Source organism: Acinonyx jubatus, chromosome B1, assembly GCF_027475565.1.
Source record: "Acinonyx jubatus isolate Ajub_Pintada_27869175 chromosome B1, VMU_Ajub_asm_v1.0, whole genome shotgun sequence".
Lineage (NCBI taxonomy): Eukaryota > Metazoa > Chordata > Mammalia > Carnivora > Felidae > Acinonyx > Acinonyx jubatus.
In genome coordinates this window covers 199,924,094-199,943,496 of record NC_069382.1, presented here as the reverse complement: position 1 = coordinate 199,943,496, position 19,403 = coordinate 199,924,094, and the positions used below count along the sequence as shown (strand labels likewise).

The window sequence follows — 19,403 nt, the reverse complement described above, 5'->3', positions numbered from 1 at the left end:
AACACACATGGGCGTGCGCACATCCAAGCGAGGGAGGGGCAGAGAGAGAATCCCAAGCAGGCTGTACACTCAGCATGGAGCCCAACATGGGGCTTGATCCCACGACCTTGAGATCATGACCTGAGCTGAAATCAAGAGTTGGATGCTTAACTGACCGAGCCAGGAGCCCCCAGTTTATCGATTTTTAAGTGATTTGGGTTTTTTGTGTTCTCTGTAAGTAATCTTTGCTACCCAAGGTTATAAAGATTTTTTTGCCCTGTGGTTTTTTTCTAAATGACTTCTGTTTTGAGCCCATATATTTGATCTGTGATCCTTTTTTAAATTTAATTTAATTTAATTTTTTTATTTTATTTTTTTTCAATATATGAAATATATTGTCAATATCAATATATTGTCATATTGGTTTCCATACAACACCCAGTGCTCATCCCAAAAGGTGCCCTCCTCAATACCCATCACCCACCTCCCCTCCTTTTTTTTTATTTTAAATGTTTACTTATTTTTGAGAGAGAGAGAGAGAGAGAGCGAGCGAGCGAGCATGAGCAGGGGAGGGGCAGAGAGAGAGGGAGACACAGAATCTGAAGCAGGCTTCAGGCTGTCAGCCCAGAGCCCGATGCGGGGCTTGAACCCAAGAACCGTGAGATCATGACCTGAGCCAAAGTCGGACGCTTGACCTACTGAGCCACCCGGCGCCCCCATCTGGGATCCATTTTGAGTGAAATTTGTATCTTTTGTAAATTTTTTACAATGTTTATTTTTTTTAATGTTTATTTATTTTTGACAGCGAGAGAACTTGAGCTAGCATGTGCATGAGTGGGGGGAGGGGCAGAGAGAGAGGGAGACACAGAATCTGAAACAGGCTCCACGCTTTGAGCTGTCAGCACAGAGCCCAACGTGGGGCTCAAACCCATGCATCGTGAGATTATGACCTGAGCGAAAGTTGGACGCTTAACCGACTGAGCCACCCAGGCGCCCTGATCTGTGATCTATTTTGAGTGAAATTTTGTATCTTTTGTAAAGTAAGGTTGAGGTTCATCCTTTTTTCATGTCAATATCCATTTGTTTCAGAACTATTTGCTGAAAATACTATTTTTCCTTGTTAAATTATCTTGGCATCATTGTAAAAAATCAGTTGGTACTGAATATGGGTCTACTTCTGGACTCTGTCTTCCACTTTACATATATTACTCATCCTTTTGTTAGTACCTTAAAAGTCTTGATTCCTTAAGCTTTTTAGAGTAAGTCATGAAATTATGTAGAGGTTCTCTGGCTTTGTTCTTTTTCTTTTTTTTTTTTTTTTTTTTTTTTTTTTAATTTTTAAAAAGGTTTTTATTTATTTTTGAGGCAGAGAGAGACAGAGCATGAGCTGGGGAGGGGCAGAGAGAGAGGGAGACACAGAATCTGAAGCAGGTTCCAGGCTCTGTCTGAGCTGTCAGCACAGAGCCTGACATGGGGCTCGAACCCACGAGCTGTGAAATCATGACCTGAGCTGAAGTCTGGAACTTAACCAGCGGAGCCACCCAGGTGCCCCTGTGCATTTCTCCTTTTAATTCCTGCTCCATGTATTTTGAGCTCTGTTATTGGCATGCTTATTTACCACTGTTACTGCTTCTTGTTAAATCAGTCATGTTGTTATTATTATTAATTTTGTCTTCATCATCATCATAACCTTCATGCATTGCTGCTAACATTCCTCATACTAAAGCCAGCTTTAGTATGGTGGCTCATGGAGCCACCCAGCCTTTTTTGGTTAGTATTTGCATTCAGTATGTCTCCCAACCTTAATTTTTAACCAATTTGTCTTTATAATCTGCTGTAGAAAGCGTAGTGGGTCTTGTTTTTTAATCCAATCTATCTTCTAACAGTTGGAAAATTTAACTATTTCTATTTCATGTCATTATTGATAAGTTTGGATATAAATCTACCATCTTTTTTTTTTTTTCTATTTTTTCCTGTCTGTTGTTTGCTACTCTTTCCTTCCTGTTCCTTCTTTTCTTTTCGATTAGTTGAATACTTTTTATGATTCTATTTTACCTCCTCTTGGCTTATTACCTATTACTTTGTTTCATTTTTTTTCTTTTTAAAAAATTTTTAATTTAGTTTATTTTTTTAATTCACATTCAAGTTAGTTAGCATATAGTGCAACATTGATTTCAGGAGTAGATTGCTTAATGTCCCTTACCTCATATAGCCCATCCCCCTTCCCAGAACCCCTCCAGTAACCCTCTGTTTGTTCTCCATATTTAAGAGTCTCTTATGGTTTGTCAACCCTCCCTGTTTTTATATTATTTTTGCTTCCCTTCTTTTATGTTCATCTGTTTTGTATCTTAAAGTCCTCATATGAGGGAAGTCATATGATATTTTTTTCTCTCACTAATTTCGCTTAGCATAATACCCTCCAGTTCCATCCACGTAGTTGCAAATGGCAAGATTTCATTCTTTTTGATTGCCGAGTAATACTCCAGTGTGTGTGTGTGTGTGTGTGTGCGCGTGCGCGCGCACACACACACACACACATACCACATCTTCTTTATCCATTCATCCATCGATGGACATTTGGGCTCTTTCCATACTTTGGCTATTGTTGATGGTGCTGCTATAAACATTGGGGTGCATGTGTCCCTTTGAAACAGCACACCTGTATCCTTTGGATAAATGCCTAGTAGAGCAATTGCTGGGTTGTAGGGTAGTTCTAGTTTTTTGAGGAACCTCCATACTGTTTTCCAGAGTGGCTGCACCAGCTTGCATTCCCGCCAACAGTGCAAAAGAGATCTTCTTTCTCTGCATCCTCGCCAACATCTGTTGTTGCCTGAGTTGTTAATGTTAGCCATTCTGACAGGTGTGATGGGGTATCTCATCGTGGTTTTGATTTGTAGTTCCCTGATGATGAGTGATGTTGAGCATTTTTTCATGTGTCGGTTGGCTATCTGGATGCCTTCTTTGGAGAAGTGTCTATTCATGTTGTCTGCCCATTTCTTCACTGGATTATTTGGTTTTGGGTGTCGAGTTTGATAAGTTCTTTATAGATTTTGGACACTAACCCAACTGTTACCTGATACGTTGTTTGCAAATATCTTCTCCTGTTCCGTTGGTTGCCTTTTGGTTTTGCTATGTTTCATTACTTTTAGTGGGTCCAGAGTTCACAATATGTATCTTCAACTTTTCAGCCTCTACTTTCAAAGAATATTATATGCTTAACATGTAGTGTTAAGAGCCTTAAAAAGTTGTACTCTGAGCTCCACCAGTGTTTGTATAGTCATCTGCTTTTCTCATACAAATATAGAGTTTACCGTACATTTTTCTTACTTTAGCTTTAAATAGTTAATTATCTTTTTAAAAGACTTAATAAACGAGAAAAGTCCTTGTCCTTTCCCTCTACTCCCTTTTATAAGCTTGGTGTTCTTCACACCATTCACCTGCGCTCTTCTGCCTTTAACATTTCCTGTAGTGCCGGGGAACTGCTGTTTGTTTGAAAACTTTTCCTTTGCCTTCATTTTAAAAAGTTGTTTTTGCTAAGAATGCTAGGTTGTTGGTCATTTCTTGCTGGCTTCCCTGTTTCTGTCGGAAGCATGTTGCCATTCTTGTCTTTGCTCCTGTGTGCAGAAGGGATGTTTTCCTCTGCCTGCCTCTCCGACTTGCACCCCATTGTTGCTTTTTGGCAGTTTCACTCTGATGTGCCTTGGTGTGGTTTGCTTTCTGTTAATTGTGCTTGGGATTAGATGAGCTTTTAAGATATGCCAGTTTATGGTCTCCTCAAATGTGGGAAATTTTCAGCTGTTTCTTTATATAGCCTTTTATTCTGGGATGCCATTACCTGCATGTTAGACATCTTGACTTTTGTTTTAGAAATGCTTCGTTTGTTTGTTTTTTTTCAGTCTTGTTGCTGTACCTCATTTTGGATTATTCAGATTTATTGATACTCTGTTGTGAGACAGCTTATGTTTTCATTTCTAGAAGTTCCATTTGCTTATTTTTTACATTTTCACTTGCTGCCCTTGTGTTTTCTGTTTTCCTCTACTTTCTGAAACTTAGAGTTTATAATCACCAGTTTGAGATTCTTGTCTCTTGGTTGCATCATTTTCGTTATTTTGGGTTCTGTTTCTCTTGATTGGTTTCCCTCATGGTTGTGAGTCATATTTTCTTTCTGGGCATTGTGCATTTTACCTTGTTGAGTGCTGGATTTTGTTGTATTCTCTTAAACTGTGTTGGATTTGGACAGAAGTTAAATCTGTAAGATGAGCACTACAAGGTGGCACATTTAAGGACTTACTGTATGGGCATGTGCTATTTTAAAAGGCCTCATTTCATCCCTTGTCACCAGGAAATGTTACTTTTCGGGTTCTTGGCTGCTGTTTGGAGTCTGTCCTGTGTGTCAGGTGCTAGTGCACAGCAGTGAGCAGGACGGCTTGTGGAACTGAGCTTCCAGTGATGAAGACAGGTGAAAAACAACACAGCGACAACAACAGGAAAACAAGGGAGACACCAGGATTTCAAAGAGCAGTTTGTGACATAAGAGATTAACAGGGGTGATCAAGGTCAGGAGATGGGCACCCACACCAGTAGTTTGAAGAGGGGCACTTTTGCGTGGAAAGCCAAGTGTAACGGATCAACTAGCCACATCTGGGAAGGGAACGCAAAAGAATCCAGCAGTGGCACATCTAGGGGGCAGCCACTACCACGCAGCTTAGGGAGACGACGCCAGGCAGGACCCCCTGGGAAGAGGCTCTCCGGGTAGCCGAGCAGCTGCTGAGGAGCTGCAGGGCGCGGCAGGTGGGCTCGAGGGGGAGCTGGCGGCGCTCAGTCCACCTCGCTTCTCCGAGGGGCTGGCCGGAAGAGCCCCTGCCTCCGCAGTGTCCCTCCGGCGCCCCCTGCCGGCAAGGCTCCGCTCGGCGCCAGCAGCTGGGGAGGCGTGTTTGCCGGGGCTGCTCCCACACAGACCCCGGAGGCAAGGGTGCATTTGGGGCCCAGAGGCCAAAGGTTGACCCCTGGCTCCCCCGTTTCTCTGCTGAGGTGTGCCTGCTAGAACTCTGTCCGTCTGCCAGGCCATTCACAGGGCTAGGGGGTTAGCGCTCCAGGCCGAGAACAAGTACGGTGACAGGAGGGCAACAGTGTGCCCTGGGAAGGCTAGAGAACTGTGTTGAGATAGTTAGAGTCTGTTCCTAGCTGGTGTGGAAGTTCTGTGCGGGGAGGTGACAGGGTCTGTCTTGCTGCAGCTACCACCCTGGCTGCTACTTGCAGAGGAGCCGTGGGCACAGGTGACGGGGCGTGGCCTGGTTGGGCTCGGGTCGTGCATCCGCTGAGGCTTGGAGTCGCGCGGCGGCCTTGCTGTTGGGTTCCATGGGGGTGGAGGAGCGAGGAGACCTCCTCCGCGAGGGGCACGGACCCGCTGTCCTTGGGGGGCAGCCTGCTTCCGCCAGCACCGCCTGCGGACCTGTGGACCCTTTTCAGGCCTTTCCCGTCGCTGTGGTATTAGAATGGCCTCATTTTCAGGTCCTCTGTCCTTTGCCGGGCTGTCCGTGGTCCTCCTTGGTGACAGCCGCCCCCCTAGGCCACGGTTGGGACTTGGCACGGGACTGTGTGCCGCGGACTCTGTGAGACAGCCCGCAGTCCCGCTTGCCCCCGCCCTCGGTGCTGGCCCGCCCCTGGCTCCTGCTGCGCCCCGCCGGGTGCCCGGACTCCAGGGGCCGCACGATAGGCCCGGCGTTCTGTGCTCCCCCCGGTAGCCAGCCCAGGAGGTGCCCCACGGGTCTGCCCGCAGACGCCACAGCCCGCGAGGGAGGGCTTGCGGCCCGGTGTTCGCGCGTGCGCACTCCCTTCAGCGCCCCTCCCGCGGCTCTGCCCTTCTCCTCAGCTGTGCGGGCGATGGCCGTGGGGCCGGCTGCCCTGCTGGTGCCCTTTCTTGCGGGGGGGGGGGCAGGGGTCATCCGCTCTCAGACAGGAGCCCACTTCCCACATTGTACCAGAGTCCTTCTCAGGTCCCGTCATCGAGGGACAGGGTGCCAGCTGGGTGGGTGTTGGGGTCACGTCCCAAGACCGGAGAGGGCCCGGGGAGGGGGTAAAGGTCGCATTTCTGTCCCCTGGAGTGGCCGTCGGGTGTCCAGTCACGGAGGTCGGAGCCCGCTTCATCCCGCCGCCTCTGCCCGGAACGCTCGCCTCTCCAGCCTCCCGTCCCTCAGCACCCGCGGCGCAGCCACTTCCGGCTACTTCCGGCGGGCTCCCGGCTGGGGCCACCGGCGGCGCCCCGAGCGCCGTCCCACGGGTGGGGGCCGGCCCGGCGCGCGTGCGGGGCTGGAGCTGCTCTTCTCTGGAGAACGAGCGACGTTTTCGGGCGGCCTTCCCGGGATCAGGTGGCACGCCTGAAGGCGCGACAGTCAGTTGCAAAGGTCTCGGGTGTCAGGAAAAGTCGCCCAGGTGAGGCCGTTGGGGATCTCGTCAGTGTCTAGGTTTGCATCTGTTTCTCCAAGGCCTTTTTCTGACGCGTTGGTCACAAATTTGTGCCGTGAACGTTTGAACATAGTCTGCCCTGTTCTCTTTTTCAAGCAGGGCCAAGACTTTCTTCTTCACTCCCCTCTCAGCGGCTCGCAGCCGGAGGCGGGCGGCGGGCGGCTGGCCCTCGGCGCGCAGACGCTGCCCTCGGCCGGGCTAGGCGCCGCCCCCTCGGACGCCGCGTGTGCTTGCGAGGCCTGCAGCGAGCGCAGGTACGGGTGTCCCCGGGGGGGGGGGGGGTGGGGGGGGGTGGGGGGGGTGGGGAGGGGGGAGCGAGGCGAGGCGAAGCGAAGCGGGGTGAGGAGCGCGAGAGCCGCCCCCCTGCCCCAGGACGCTGGGCAGGCCGGCACTGCGGCTGCTGCGGGGCAGAGGGGAAGAGAAGCCGGGGCTTAGGGGGCTCGGGACCGCAGCCGCAGCGGCCTGCGCAGAGGGCGGGACGGGGCGGGGGTGGGTGGGTAGCGGGGGGCTTCATGGGGAGTGAGAGCTGCCTGGGGAGCCTCTGCGTTCGCTGTGCGGGAGGCCAGGTGCGTTAGCTCGCGTCGTGCAAGGAGGGGCCCCGGGACAGCGGTCCAGGGTCCGGGGACCGGCCGCTGTGGGCACCTGGGGCCACGGCAGTCGGGGTGGCCCCCCCCCTCCCCTTGGGCTGTCTGGAGGGTGAAGGGCGACACCGACCCTGCGCTAACCCTGACCTCCTTGCTCTTGTGCCCTCTAACAGAGAGATTTCGGCAGACACAGACCGGGAGCCCCAGCAGCTGCAGAACTACTGGTCAGAAGTGCGCTACACGGTCCGCTGCATTTACCGCCAGGCAGGGACCCCGCTGGCCGACGACCAAGACCAGAGTCTGGTGCCGGACAAGGAGGGGGTGAAGGAGCTCGTGGATAGGTACACGTTGCCCCCTGTGTCATGTCCCTCCCTCACCTGTTGCCGGGGAAGCCTCCTCTCTGCTTGCGGGGGTGGGGGGGGGGTGGTGTCTCCTTTCAGGACCTAGTGAGCTCGGCCCTGCGTGCTTGGCCCCGGGGGCACTGCCAGTCTTCAGCAGACAGACTGCCAAAAAGCACACCTGCTGGGTAAAGTTTCCAATTCTAATTCTGATGAAATACCTCTTGTCTGTATAATAAAAAAAGAAAAATGAGTTGACACGTTTCTTTCGTTTCTTAGCGCTGAGACAGACGGTAACACTGCTTTTTGAGTACTTTCTGTGCCGGGGGTGATCTAAGCACTTGCTCAGGAGGCACTCTTGCATGTAGTTAACCCAAGGAGGACAGGACAGGCAGTTATCCCACTGTCAAGGTGAGAAGAAGCTTCCGTGAGGCCAGGCAGCTTGAGAACGCGTGTAAGCGTGAGTAGAGGGCCTGCTGTAGCCAGGCCTGGACGTGTGGGTGATTCTCAGACAAGAGTGGCTCACCACATGGCGTCTGTTGTTCGGCAGCACTTTGTGCCCGCTGACACTACAGAACTTGAGGTGGGCATAATTTTTATTCTTCCTTACAGCTTGTAGCATCTTTTTCCTCTTTTTTTGACATGTTCCGAATAAGAGGAATAAATTTGAGCTGGACATTTCATGGATCGATTCGCCTTTTGTTTTCTTTTTCTCACATTTTGAACGCAACACCTTTGGGGGTCTTAGAAACCGTTGTTTGCCGCAGAGTACGGTTTATCTGTGGAGACTGGAATAGTGATTGGCCATGGGTTCTACTGACTAGTGGTTGAGTCCGGCCAGTGTGTTTAGCGCTTGGCCTGTGTTCCAGGAGGCGGTTCTGGGTGGTATGTGCCTGTTCTGGAAGTTAGGTTGCCAAGTGAGTATGAGGAAGAAACATGACCTGCACCTCAGGCCCATGACTTCATACACTGTGAATGCTTAGGAAGTGGCTAAAGTCAAACGAGGCAGTTGAAGGAGAATACCCAGCAGGTACAGTGTGGGGAGAGATGTTACCATGGAAATTACAAAGGTAATACTGTGAATTGTGAAGGTTTGGGAAGCAGTGTTGCTCTACGAGTGAAATAATACTGTTATGTGGAAATCTCACGCCCCCATCTAGAAGTGTATGTATCGGATAACCGTATTTCCCCCAGTCCTTGCATCCAGGAACGCTGCTGTTTTTGTTGGTTATGTGCCGACACACATCAGGAGAGGGATGTGTGTGATGCCTGTACAGCTGGTGACGATAATCCTTTCCTCCTTTCCGTGGCCCCCCGGCGTCCTGTGTGGTCCTGCTCTGCGCCACTCTCATACTGTTGGTCACTGCATTCCAGCTGTGCTGGCTCCCGTCATTCCTCTCCTGGCCACACTCGCTGCTGCTCCAGGACCTTTGCATTTGCTCTTCTGTCTGCATTGTTCTTGCTTCCTCGGGGTTGTTTTTCCTCCCTTCAGTTGTTCACATTACTTTTCGGAGTAACCTCAAAGAGGCCACCCTAAGATCTGAGGCGCCTCCCTGCCATCACTGTTCCTCCCCTTGCCTTCTTTCTTATTACGTTACTGCCGTCACCTAGAATTCCATCATATGTACGCACGTGCCATAAGCGTCACGTGGGCGGAGAGTTTCTTTACTTGGCTTCCTCACTGCTGCGGTTTGACGGGTTAGAATAACCTTCAGCACACAGGCGCGCCCGTGCTTGTTGACTGTATGTATGAATGAGCTGCCCGCATCTTCAGCGTATTCCTGCCTCTTGGTCATACGGTTTTTAAAAAATCTGCTTGCAGAAGTACCCCATGGCCATTTCATTAAATTTGTAGAATACAGAGAGGACGGAGACATAAAGTAAAACAGGTGTACAGTTCTCCATGTTAAGAGGCATCCAGTCTCCCTGTAAGTTTGATTGTTCCTCTGTCATTTGAGTCTTCTGTGGTGTCCATTTAACACACGAAATGCATTCCGTTTCACAGGACAGTTGTTGTACTGGAAATTAAGAAACTGTCTGTCTGGAACATACCGGCCTCAGTGGGAGTCCCATCAGTTTTTATTGTTTCTCTAGCCACATTGTGTATAAGGCTTCCCATGTTTCATTGCTGGGTTTCACTTGGTTCTTGTCTTTGCAACTCAGGTGGTGCGCTAATTTAAAACTGAAATAGATGGCAACTTACTACATTCTTCCCTTTTGACCAAACGTGGTGCCCAGAAGGTGAAAGGATCCATTATGTAAAGTCCAGGAACTGTGGCCTAATATGTTTTACAACTTGTGTCTAATGAAGCACTGGCCTCAGAGTGCTTCCTCCTGGTGGCGGGTCACAGACAGATACTGTCGTCACCCCAGTGATCCTGGGTTTCTGTCTGCAGGCTCCTCAGAAGCTCATACTTAAGAGGAACGGCCACTTTACAAGTAGATTATCTGCAAGTTAGGAAAGAAGTTCATAAAAATGTTAACTGCTATTGTGGCCCAGTGGAAAGGCCCTTATTAATTTTTTCCCTGCTCCTCATTTTACAGATTTTATTTTATACGCTTCTTTGGGTTTTTTGGTGGGGTAATTTAAAAAGGGATGTATTGTTTCGACAGTGTCCTCTGATTATAAAAATAATAAGCCCATTTGGATTGTATACCGAATTCATAGAAAGGACAGAATAGTCTGCATTAGTCCTCCAAGCCAGGTATCACTTCTGCTGGGATCGTCGCTTTTCACCTAACATACGGGCATTGAAAATTAATTGTCTTCAGCCTCCTGTGTTTTTAGATAGTCTTGTGGTTGAGAAAGCACATCCCTCCCAAGACAGCTGCTGCGGTGCCCGTGTATAAGCACTGCCACCTGCTGGTTCTGTGAGTTCCAGCCTTTTACCCAGCCCGTGTGGACTTCTGTGTTTGGCTGAGGGATGAACTCAGTGATCAGCTGAGTCAGTACGTGTGCGAGCCAGTGCTAGTGCAGGGTAAGCTCTGAGTAAATACTGGGGTTTTTTTGGTCCATTAGCTGGTGACTTTGGAGTTCTCGATGCTTTCTGTGCCTGGGTTCCTCTCTGTTGAGTGGGGTGATGGCCCCTCTCACAGGTGGTTGAGAAGATGGCTGCTGTTTCTGTCGTCGGGCCGGTGCCTGTGCAAAGGCTCCGGGACGTTGCTCGTAGAACAGTTCCAAGGAGGGCCTTGTGTGGATGGGATACAGGTGAGTGGTGACTCTCTCTTCTCTGCGCAGGCTCTGTGAGAGGGACCCTTACCAGCTGTACCAGCGGTTGGAACAACAGGCCAGAGAGTATGTGCTGGAGATGAAGGTCCGACTCCTCCGGCAGCTGTCGGCTGCATCCAAAGTGAAAGCCCCGTCTGCCCTGCAGGGCCCTCCACAGGCACACCAGTTCATCTCCCTCCTTCTCGAGGAGTACGGTGCCCTCTGCCAGGCGGCACGCACAATCAGCACCTTCCTTGGCACGCTGGTAAGAGGGAAAGCTGCCTTTCTCTGGTTCTGCTGGGGAGAGCTGTGGACAAGGGCTGTGGTCGTGTGAAGCCGTGAGGCTTGTGTGTTGATCGCGTGCACCGTCACGGGCTCCTGCTTGGCGGTGTTCAGGCATGTAGGAGAGAACCTGATTCCTCTCCCTTTTCTCTTCTCTCTGGACTTTGCCGTGGGATAAAAGTGTTGTGTGAATTGATATCCGGGCGACACATCATAGGAATGCTCTTTGGAGGCCTTGAGGCCTAGGGAGGGAGCGATGGGGACCATATGAGGTTAGGACCAGTGTGTGTGCATTAACGGAAAAGAAAGAGAGATGGCTTCTGTCTTGAGTTGTTAACTCTGCTGTCAGTGTGCACACGCAGAGCATGAGTCCTGTAGAGGGCACTTGCTGACAGCCCTGTGGCTTTCGGTCATTGATTGCCCAGTCCAACCCTGGGTTAAGGATGGGTTCACAGAAACAAGTGAGAACACCACCCTGCCCCGCATCCCTGTCTGGTAATGCTAACAGAGGAGTGTCCTTTCTGACCACTTCACAAAGGTAAGTTAGCACAGGTGGGTAGAAAGAGGCACATAGTGGAAGTACAGTTACTGGAAACCAGCTAAGCTGGAGATGAGTGCCTTCGGTCAGCCCTGGCAGTCAGCGCAGCTGCCAGTTGGAAGGAGACCATGGTACCCAAGAGACCAGCCATTCATGCTTTCTGGACTGTTACAGAAATAGCAATTTGCTGATAGTCTGTGGAGCTGTTGCTCATCACCTAAATTTTATTATTAAATGATACTTCAGGGGCGCCTGGGTGGCTCAGTCAGTTAAGCATCCAACTTCGGCTCAGGTCACCATCTCATGGTTCGTGAGTTCCAGCTCCGCGTCGGGCTCTGTGCTGACAGCTCAGAGCCTGGAGCCTGTTTCGGATTCTGTGTCTCCCTCTCTCTCTGTCCCTCCCCTGCTCACGCTCTCTCTCTCTCAAAATAATAAACATTAGAAGAAAATTTAAATGATACTTCATTGGGCTAGTTTTGAGTACTTTCTCATGGGTAAAACTACATTTTGAAACAAGTATAGTAATCAGTAATCCCTAAAGTTTTAAATGTAATTGGTCTTTATGTGACTCTAAAGTTGATAGAGCTTCCTGCTAGAGAAATTTACAGGCACGCAATTTGGCAAGTAATTTCAGGGGGTTCACGGACTTCCTCAAGCATTCCTGTGGTAGACCTTGCCGTTCCTGTAAGTGACTCCCTGCATCTTCGAGGAGAGCTTGTGTTGTGAGAAAAGGACTGCTGAGTGGGAGGGGCAGAGTCTCTGCTTCAAGATGCGATTCTACAACTGGATGCCAGCGCCCCTGAGCGGGGCCAGGCTCGCCTCTGACACCTCACTCCTTCCTGGCGCGTCTCATGCAACTCTTCCTCTTCTGCCTCGACTTACTGAAAGTAAGTCAGAAGTTCACATCTAGTGCCGTCTCCTCTGTGACCACAACCTTGAGACCTTCCTGAGTCTGCTGTGAGAGGGGACAGCCGAAGCTAAGAGTGTCTCCTGGCTGTCTGAACTTCATGCATAGCAGTGAAGAGTGCTACCGCAGTGCCCCAGCTGGTGCTTTAAGTCCAGGCCCTCCTCAGGCAGTTAGAGGGGAATAGGGCTCTGGAACCAAACAGATTGATTTGGACCCTGCTTCTTGGAGCAAATTCCTAGAAATTTACATAGAAATATTTTCTTGTGGTTTGGAAAAAAATTCGTAAGCGCGAAGAACAAAATGTAGTTGTTTGGTCGGTGATTTATGTCACTTTGGTTGCACATGGAGATACTCTCTTTGGTTTCCAGTGGTACAGCAGACGAGATACCTTGAACGCTTCCTTCCTTCAAGGGAAACAACTGAATTACTGGATGACAGAAACTAAAACAAGATATGAGCTTTTACAACACATTGCTGAGGTGGCATGAGAGGCAAGAAGCCTTAGGGGTGAAAAACACATCGGCAGCTGGAATTCTGAGTAACTTGTGTGCCCCAAAGCCACCATCCACTCCAAGGATTTATAATCCTGGAAGACAGGATGTACAGCCTAGGTCCAACCCCGGGTGGCATCGGCACGCAGTGCTGGGCCTGCAGATGGCCACCACCTCCCTGTGAGAGCGAAGGAGAGGCCCTCAGACTGGAGGGACGGCAAGGGCGTATGCCTGTTGTGATCTTGGGGTGGGCAGAGGTGAGGTACAGCGTCCCCCAAAAGTGTGTAACTGTGAACCAACTGCCTCCTCGGCCTGTGGTCTCAACGAGTGCTGTCGGTGGGGTATCGCAACTCCCAAGCCCACAGGTCACTTCATGGTGATGGAGGCTGTCATGTCAGTAAATCAAGCAACGTGCACGTAGTGGGCTTGGCGTCATCCCAGGTAACCACAGTAACCTTGTCGTGTCACAAAAGCTGACTATGACTTCTTATCACTGACTCACACCCAGTCTATATAAAAATTCTCAATTACCTCCAGAACCTCTTTTATGGTTGGAGCGTTCAAATCAGGATCCAACAAGGTTCGCACAGTTGTAACAGTATCCTTCCAGGCCCAGCCGGTGATCTTTGCAGGATAAGAAATTGACACAGCTGAGTCAAGATTGAGTTAAAGTTAGTGTCTGAAGGCAGCAGTTCTCAACATTTTTGGACTTGGGGCCCTTTAAACTTAAAACCTGAGGACTCCAGAGGGCTTTTCTGTCTTTGTATATTTTGTCTGTTAATATTTGCTGTATTGAAATTAAAACAGATTTAAAACTATTAAAGCACTTTTGAGATGAGCCCCATTACATAACATAAATAGCACATATTTTAAAATAAAAACTATTTTCTTTCTTTCTTTCTTTCTTTCTTTCTTTCTTTCTTTCTTTCTTTCTTTCTCTCTTTCTCTCTCTCTCTCTCTCTCTCTCTCTCTCTCTCTCTCTCTCTCTTTCTCTCTCTCTCTCTCTCTCTCTCTCTCTCTCTCTCTCTTTCTTTCTTTCTTTCGTTTATTTTTGAGAGAGACAGAGCATGAATGGAAGAGGGGCAGAGAGAAAGGGAGACACAGAATCCGAAGCAGGCTTCAGGCTCCAAGCTGTCAACACAGAGCCTGACGTGGGGCTGGAACTCACAAACCGCAAGATCACTACCTGAGCCGAAGTCGGACACTTAACTGACTCAGCCACCCAGGCGCCCCAAAAAGAACTATTTTCTGAAGCATATTTAGTAAGAAGAGGGGCGTCATTTACATCTTTGCAAATCTCCATAGTTTCTGGCTCAAACAGAGGACACATGGATTCTTCTCGTTGCTTCTCCGCTCATGCTGTTGTCATAGGTTGCTTTGGCTGAAGTTATTGATGAAAATCCTGCCACACAGATGTGTATTTGGAAAACGGAGGAGTATTTTAGTAGCCTTTTCAGCCATTTTTCTTGGAGAGTACAACAGTGCCTTAGTGCTTCTTAAATGTTTATCTTTGGGAGAGAGAGAGAGCGAGAGCATGTGCACAAGTGAGAGCGGGATAGAGAGGGGGACAGAGGATCTGAAGCAGGCTCCACGCTGCCAGCAGTGAACCCACCTCGGGCTCAAACTTACAAACCGCAAGATTGTGACCAGAGCCGAAGTCAGACGTTTAACTGACTGAGCCACGCAGATGCCCCCAGAGCCTGTTAATGGTTAGTTGCAGTGTAGACTCTGAAACCCTTGAGCTGACTGTATTGTTAACATCAGAACCATTATTGTAGCCCACACTTTGAGTGGATGTGCCCATGCATGGGTTTCTAGCATCATGCATTGGTTATTTGGAAAATACTGGTTCACTGAATAATTTAGTGCACATCTTCCTGATGATATTCAGTATAAAAAGTGACCTTTGTTACTGTCACCACTGATCCTTATCAGAATGGAGAAGCTTCAAGGCCACAGTGGCAATTTTCCAAAGTTCTGATTTTTGCTTGAAAGCTTGATTTTTTTTCCAAAGTTCTGATTTTTGATTGGTCACAAATCGGTCAATTATTTTCCTTAAAGCAGCAAATTGGCTTGCTGTGCAAACCCTGCCTGCTAAGTTCTCTGCTAACTCGACTGGCTTCTCTTGGAAACATCTCCTGTTTTTCTGATTCTGCAGAACCCATGGCATACATCTAGACATAGAAAGAATTTTTAAAAACATGACTTTCATGGGAAGTGTACTTGTGGGTTTATTCCACACTGCCCTGGAGAATCAGAGGATGATGGGGTCATAGTTTATTTTTTTTAATTAAATTAAATTAAATTTTACTTTATTTTATCTTTAGAGAGAGAGAGTGCATGAGTGGGGCAGAGGGGCTGAGGGAGGAACAGAGAGAGAGAGTCCTAAGCAGGTTACACACTCCGTGTAGAGCCCAACAAGGGGCTTGATCTCATGACTCTGGAATTGTGACCTGAGCTGAAATCAAGAGTCAGATGCTCAAATGACTGAGCCGCCCAGGTGCTCCGATAGGGTCACATTTAACAAAATTTATTTTATTTTATTTTATTTTATTGTATTTTATTGTATTTTATTGTATTTTATTGTATTTTATTTTCTATTTTTACTTTTATTTTTATTTTATTTATTATTTAAAAATTTTTTTACATGTTTATTTTTGAGAGAGCATGAGCGGGGGAGGAGCAGAGAGAGAGAGGGAGACAGAATCTGAAGCAGGGTCCAGGCTCTGAGCTGTTAGCACAGAGCCCGATGGAAAAAGTTTATTTTAAATATTAAAATAAAATTAGGACTAAAGTTATGCTTCCCACTAAGAAATGCCTTGCTAGACTGCAGTAATCATGAAATCTGAATTTCTATCCACAAGGACAGAAGAATCTTGACTATCCTGGTATTTCTCAAGGTCTGTTACAGAACTTGATTCTAAATATCTTCTCTTTCTTCTTCCAAATCCCAAAACCTTCTTGCAGTTGAATGTGAAAAGTAAAACTAGCCTGGATATAAAAGCCCAAGCCTGAGTCATTGGCGAGCTTGTTCTCGGTGCCTCTGGCTCAGGCAGCACCGAGTCCCGGCCACACTCACACACAGGCGCTTCCCCCCCCCCCTCCACCCGCCCCCTCTGTAGCTGTGAGTGCACGTCTTCCCCGGAGCCCCCCTCAGCTGGCCGAGGGACTGCTCTGGCTGCTGCCTTAGCTCCTACACGTTCTCTGTTGTAGAGACGAATTGTGAATCGGATCACTGCCTACTACTCTGTCCCCTGGTGACTCCTGGGGAGCAGGGACCTACGGTTCTGGTGTTTGTGTTCCTGTACCTGGCACAGCACCTGCAGAGAGTAGTCTCTGCTGAGGTCCGTGACACGTGGCATGTTCGACATGTCCTCTGTGGCCACGTCCTTAGTTAGTACATTTTTGGGGTAACAGTTTCTCATTCCAGAAATGAGGCTGAGTTTATTGGTTCCTGGGCCACTGTCCCTGTATTGAATACAGGTGTTGAAAAAGCACACCTACGGGAGTGAGAGCAAGCTGTGGAAACATGGACGACACTGGGGGTTTGAGGTTCTCTGCAAGCATCGCGGGTTCCTTAACCAGCTTTCTCTCTGTAGGGTATGAGGAGAGCACTGTAGGTGGCGGAGCGGACACACACATCTGCAGTGTGGTGGTGCCACTGTTGTGCGCTGAGCACTGTCTCACTGGTGTTTGTGCTCAGGCACAGGAAACGATGGTTTTAATTCAGTTTTTAACGTGCCAGCCCGTTATCAGGGGGCAAAACATGGAGTGTTCTTGGGTGGACGTTTACTGACATCTGCAGGTGTGATCACTTTGATTCACTTTGGCTAACTTGTGGAACAGACCACTGAAGGTGCTCACTGTGAGTACTTCGTCTCATGGACTGTTGGCTGCATCTTGCTGAGCAGTGCCCAGAGTTGGCGGTTGCTTAGGGAAGGAGCATCTCCCTGTGGACGTGAGACGGTGAGACGCAGGTAGCGCACGCCTGTAGCTTCCTGGTGGAAGCATCGCTTCCCACACAGGCATTTGCTTGTAGCAAGATCCGGTAGAAGTGAATGCCGCGTTTAGGGAAGGTGCTGCTGTCTCTCCTGGTCACCTTGCGTTGAGGGCAAATGGATGTCACCCTCCGTGATGGCCAGGACACTCCTGAATGTTTAAAAGATGTCTCAAGTAACTGATGAGTTTGGCTGCGTTTGTTAGGGAAAGGAAAGACCTGACTTTTCACGGCATATCACCAGTGGGGCAATTATTTGCATCTATCAGAATGGGAGATTTCTCAAGACAGGCAAGAAAATGATTCTCCTGTCATATCAGAGGGTTTGTGTGCACTTAAATTGTGTGAGGAGTAGGGCTTGCAGTGCGTTTTGGAAGCACAGTTGCACGGAATGACCATCAAATATACGCATGTGTTTCTCTCTCCCTCTGTTGTTTTTTCAGCTGTGTGTGTCTTACCCCCTTTCTCTGTGTGAAGGGCTTAGAAGGGAGGAGAGATGGGGGTCCCGTGTGCGTGTGGCCAGATACCTGCATCAGGTTGTGCTCGGGGTGCACAGGGAGCAGCGACCCCTTGTCCACAGGATGTTCGGGCCTGTGTAGAGGATGGCGGGGGCGGATTCTTCTGGGAAGTTTTTAGTTTTCATCAGCACAGTACATCTTCGTTTGTTTGTTTGTTTGTTTATTTATTTATTTATTTTAACTAGGAAAACGAACACTTGAAAAAGTTCCAGGTGACGTGGGAGCTGCATAATAAACATCTGTTTGAAAACCTGGTCTTTTCGGAGCCACTTCTCCAGAGCAACTTGCCGGCACTGGTGTCACAGATCAGGTATCTGGTCTTAATCTGCATGTGTCTCTGTGAGGTGACAGCATGGGCCTTTTCCCTGTGGTGTAGCATGTGTACATCTGAACACCACTGCAGTGTGCAGGTTCTTGCCCAAAAAGTCGCAGGGCTTAGGGAAAAATACAGTTTGGACAGAGACTCAAAACCCTGAGAGCAGTACAATTAAACTTTAGAATAACAAACTCCGCAACAATGCCTCTAAGATTTGGCACCGCAAAGTGATGGATCACTAAATTCTACACTGTAACCAATTTTACCGTATATGTTAACTAACTAGAATTTGAATAAAAACTTGGGGCAAAAAAAGATTTAACACCAGAAATTCCTTGTAAATAAGGACAAGGACATAGGATTTTACTTTGACAAGACTCAGGCTTGGCCCGGTGGCTGTGACGTAGTCCGTACTGTGGCACTCAGGTGTGCAGGGGGAATGGGGAGAGGGTGTGGGGGGTGAGAGGAGGGCTCCAGCATGGACCCGACAATGCCAAGGGGCTCCTGGGCACTGAGGGCAGGGATTCGTGTCTCTCAGATGCTCCCTCCGTGCCTTTGTTCAGGGCTTGGGTTCTTCTTACTGGTGTAGAGTATCCGTGGGGCTTCCTCATGTGTGCCAGGATGGGTGTGCCAAGTGCAGTATGCAGGGCATTTGCCCTGGTTGATGCGGCTGGGTGTGTGTGTGTGTGTGTTCCCACGTGGCTGTGCTCAGTTGGGAGGAGCCTCTTTGGGTCTGCATTCCCTGTGTGCTGCCTCGCCAGGTGCATGCTTCCTGGGTTCTGCAGCGTGGTGATTTTGTTCTATGGACTTAACCACATGTGACCAGACTCCTAACACTCTAGACGCTTAATAACAGCGTGGACCACGGTCACCTTTATTTAAATGTCCGTGCTGAAATTTATTTAGAACAGATTGACAAAGAAGGGAATTTTTTTTTTTTTAATGTTTGTTTATATTTGAGAGAGACAGAGACAGAGAGAGACAGTGTGTGAGCGGGGAAGGGGCAGAGAGAGATGGAGACAGAATCTAAAGCAGGTTCCAGGCTCTGAGCTGTCAGCACAGCTTGGACCCACGATTCACGAGATCATGACCTGAGCCAAAGTCGGAGGCTTAACCGACTAAGCCTCCCAAGAGCCCCAAAGGGAAATTATTTTTTAAGTAAATAAATTATTATCGTAGTTGACTTACATAGCACTTTTTTCTTCTCTTGAAAACCATTTATCAACCTAGTTTTCATTTCCTATATTCCTAAATTCTATCTGAGGGATCATAACTGTTCTCACTTAACACTCACCTCTAGAGAAAGAAGAACTCTAAAAGCAGTTGGATAAAGGTAATGGGGGCAGAGAGATCAGAACAAAGTGTTGTGTGGGTGTGGCCTATGCTCTGCTTGGCTCCTGACCCCTGCCGACATCCCCTTCCCCTTCCCCACAGCCTCTTCTCCGCCCACCCTTTCCCTCTGTGTCCACTCTGCAAGCATCTGGCACATTCCGTGGTGGGGGCATGGATCCCTGAGTGTCCTAACTTTGACCCCCTCACAGAAGAAAGAGAGGAAAATACTCAAAATTGTGAGTTTGAAATGCAAAACATGGTTTTGTCCCTAGTCACGACATTGAGATCCACCAAAAGCACTTTTTATGAAAAGACATGAGTTTTGGGAAGGGGGAGGGTTCTTACAGCAAGATTCCAGGACCTTGTACTTTCTTGTTCTGGTGAGCCAGTCAGTTTGATGGGCTTATCATCAAACTGGGGCTGAGTGAGCAGTACCTGAAACGTGTCC

At 48.7% G+C, this 19,403-nt stretch overlaps 1 protein-coding gene across 16 annotated transcripts in view; it reads left to right on the top strand.

The window, feature by feature from the left end:
* FAM193A (family with sequence similarity 193 member A) overlaps window positions 1-19,403 on the top strand; it is a 166,694-nt gene that overhangs the window by 87,488 nt on the left and 59,803 nt on the right. For 15 of the 16 annotated variants that reach the window (XR_008296456.1, XR_008296454.1, XR_008296457.1 and 12 more), the window contains 4 exons: window positions 6,541-6,698; window positions 7,202-7,369; window positions 10,605-10,839; window positions 17,493-17,617. Coding sequence is in view for 8 of the 16 variants with exons in the window: in XM_053217700.1 (XP_053073675.1) it covers window positions 6,541-6,698; window positions 7,202-7,369; window positions 10,605-10,839; window positions 17,493-17,617 (686 nt within the window). In the remaining 8 variants the exon portion in view is untranslated. The remainder of the gene's footprint in view (window positions 1-6,540; window positions 6,699-7,201; window positions 7,370-10,604; window positions 10,840-17,492; window positions 17,618-19,403) is intronic. The other variant, XM_027067567.2, reaches the window with a different exon arrangement.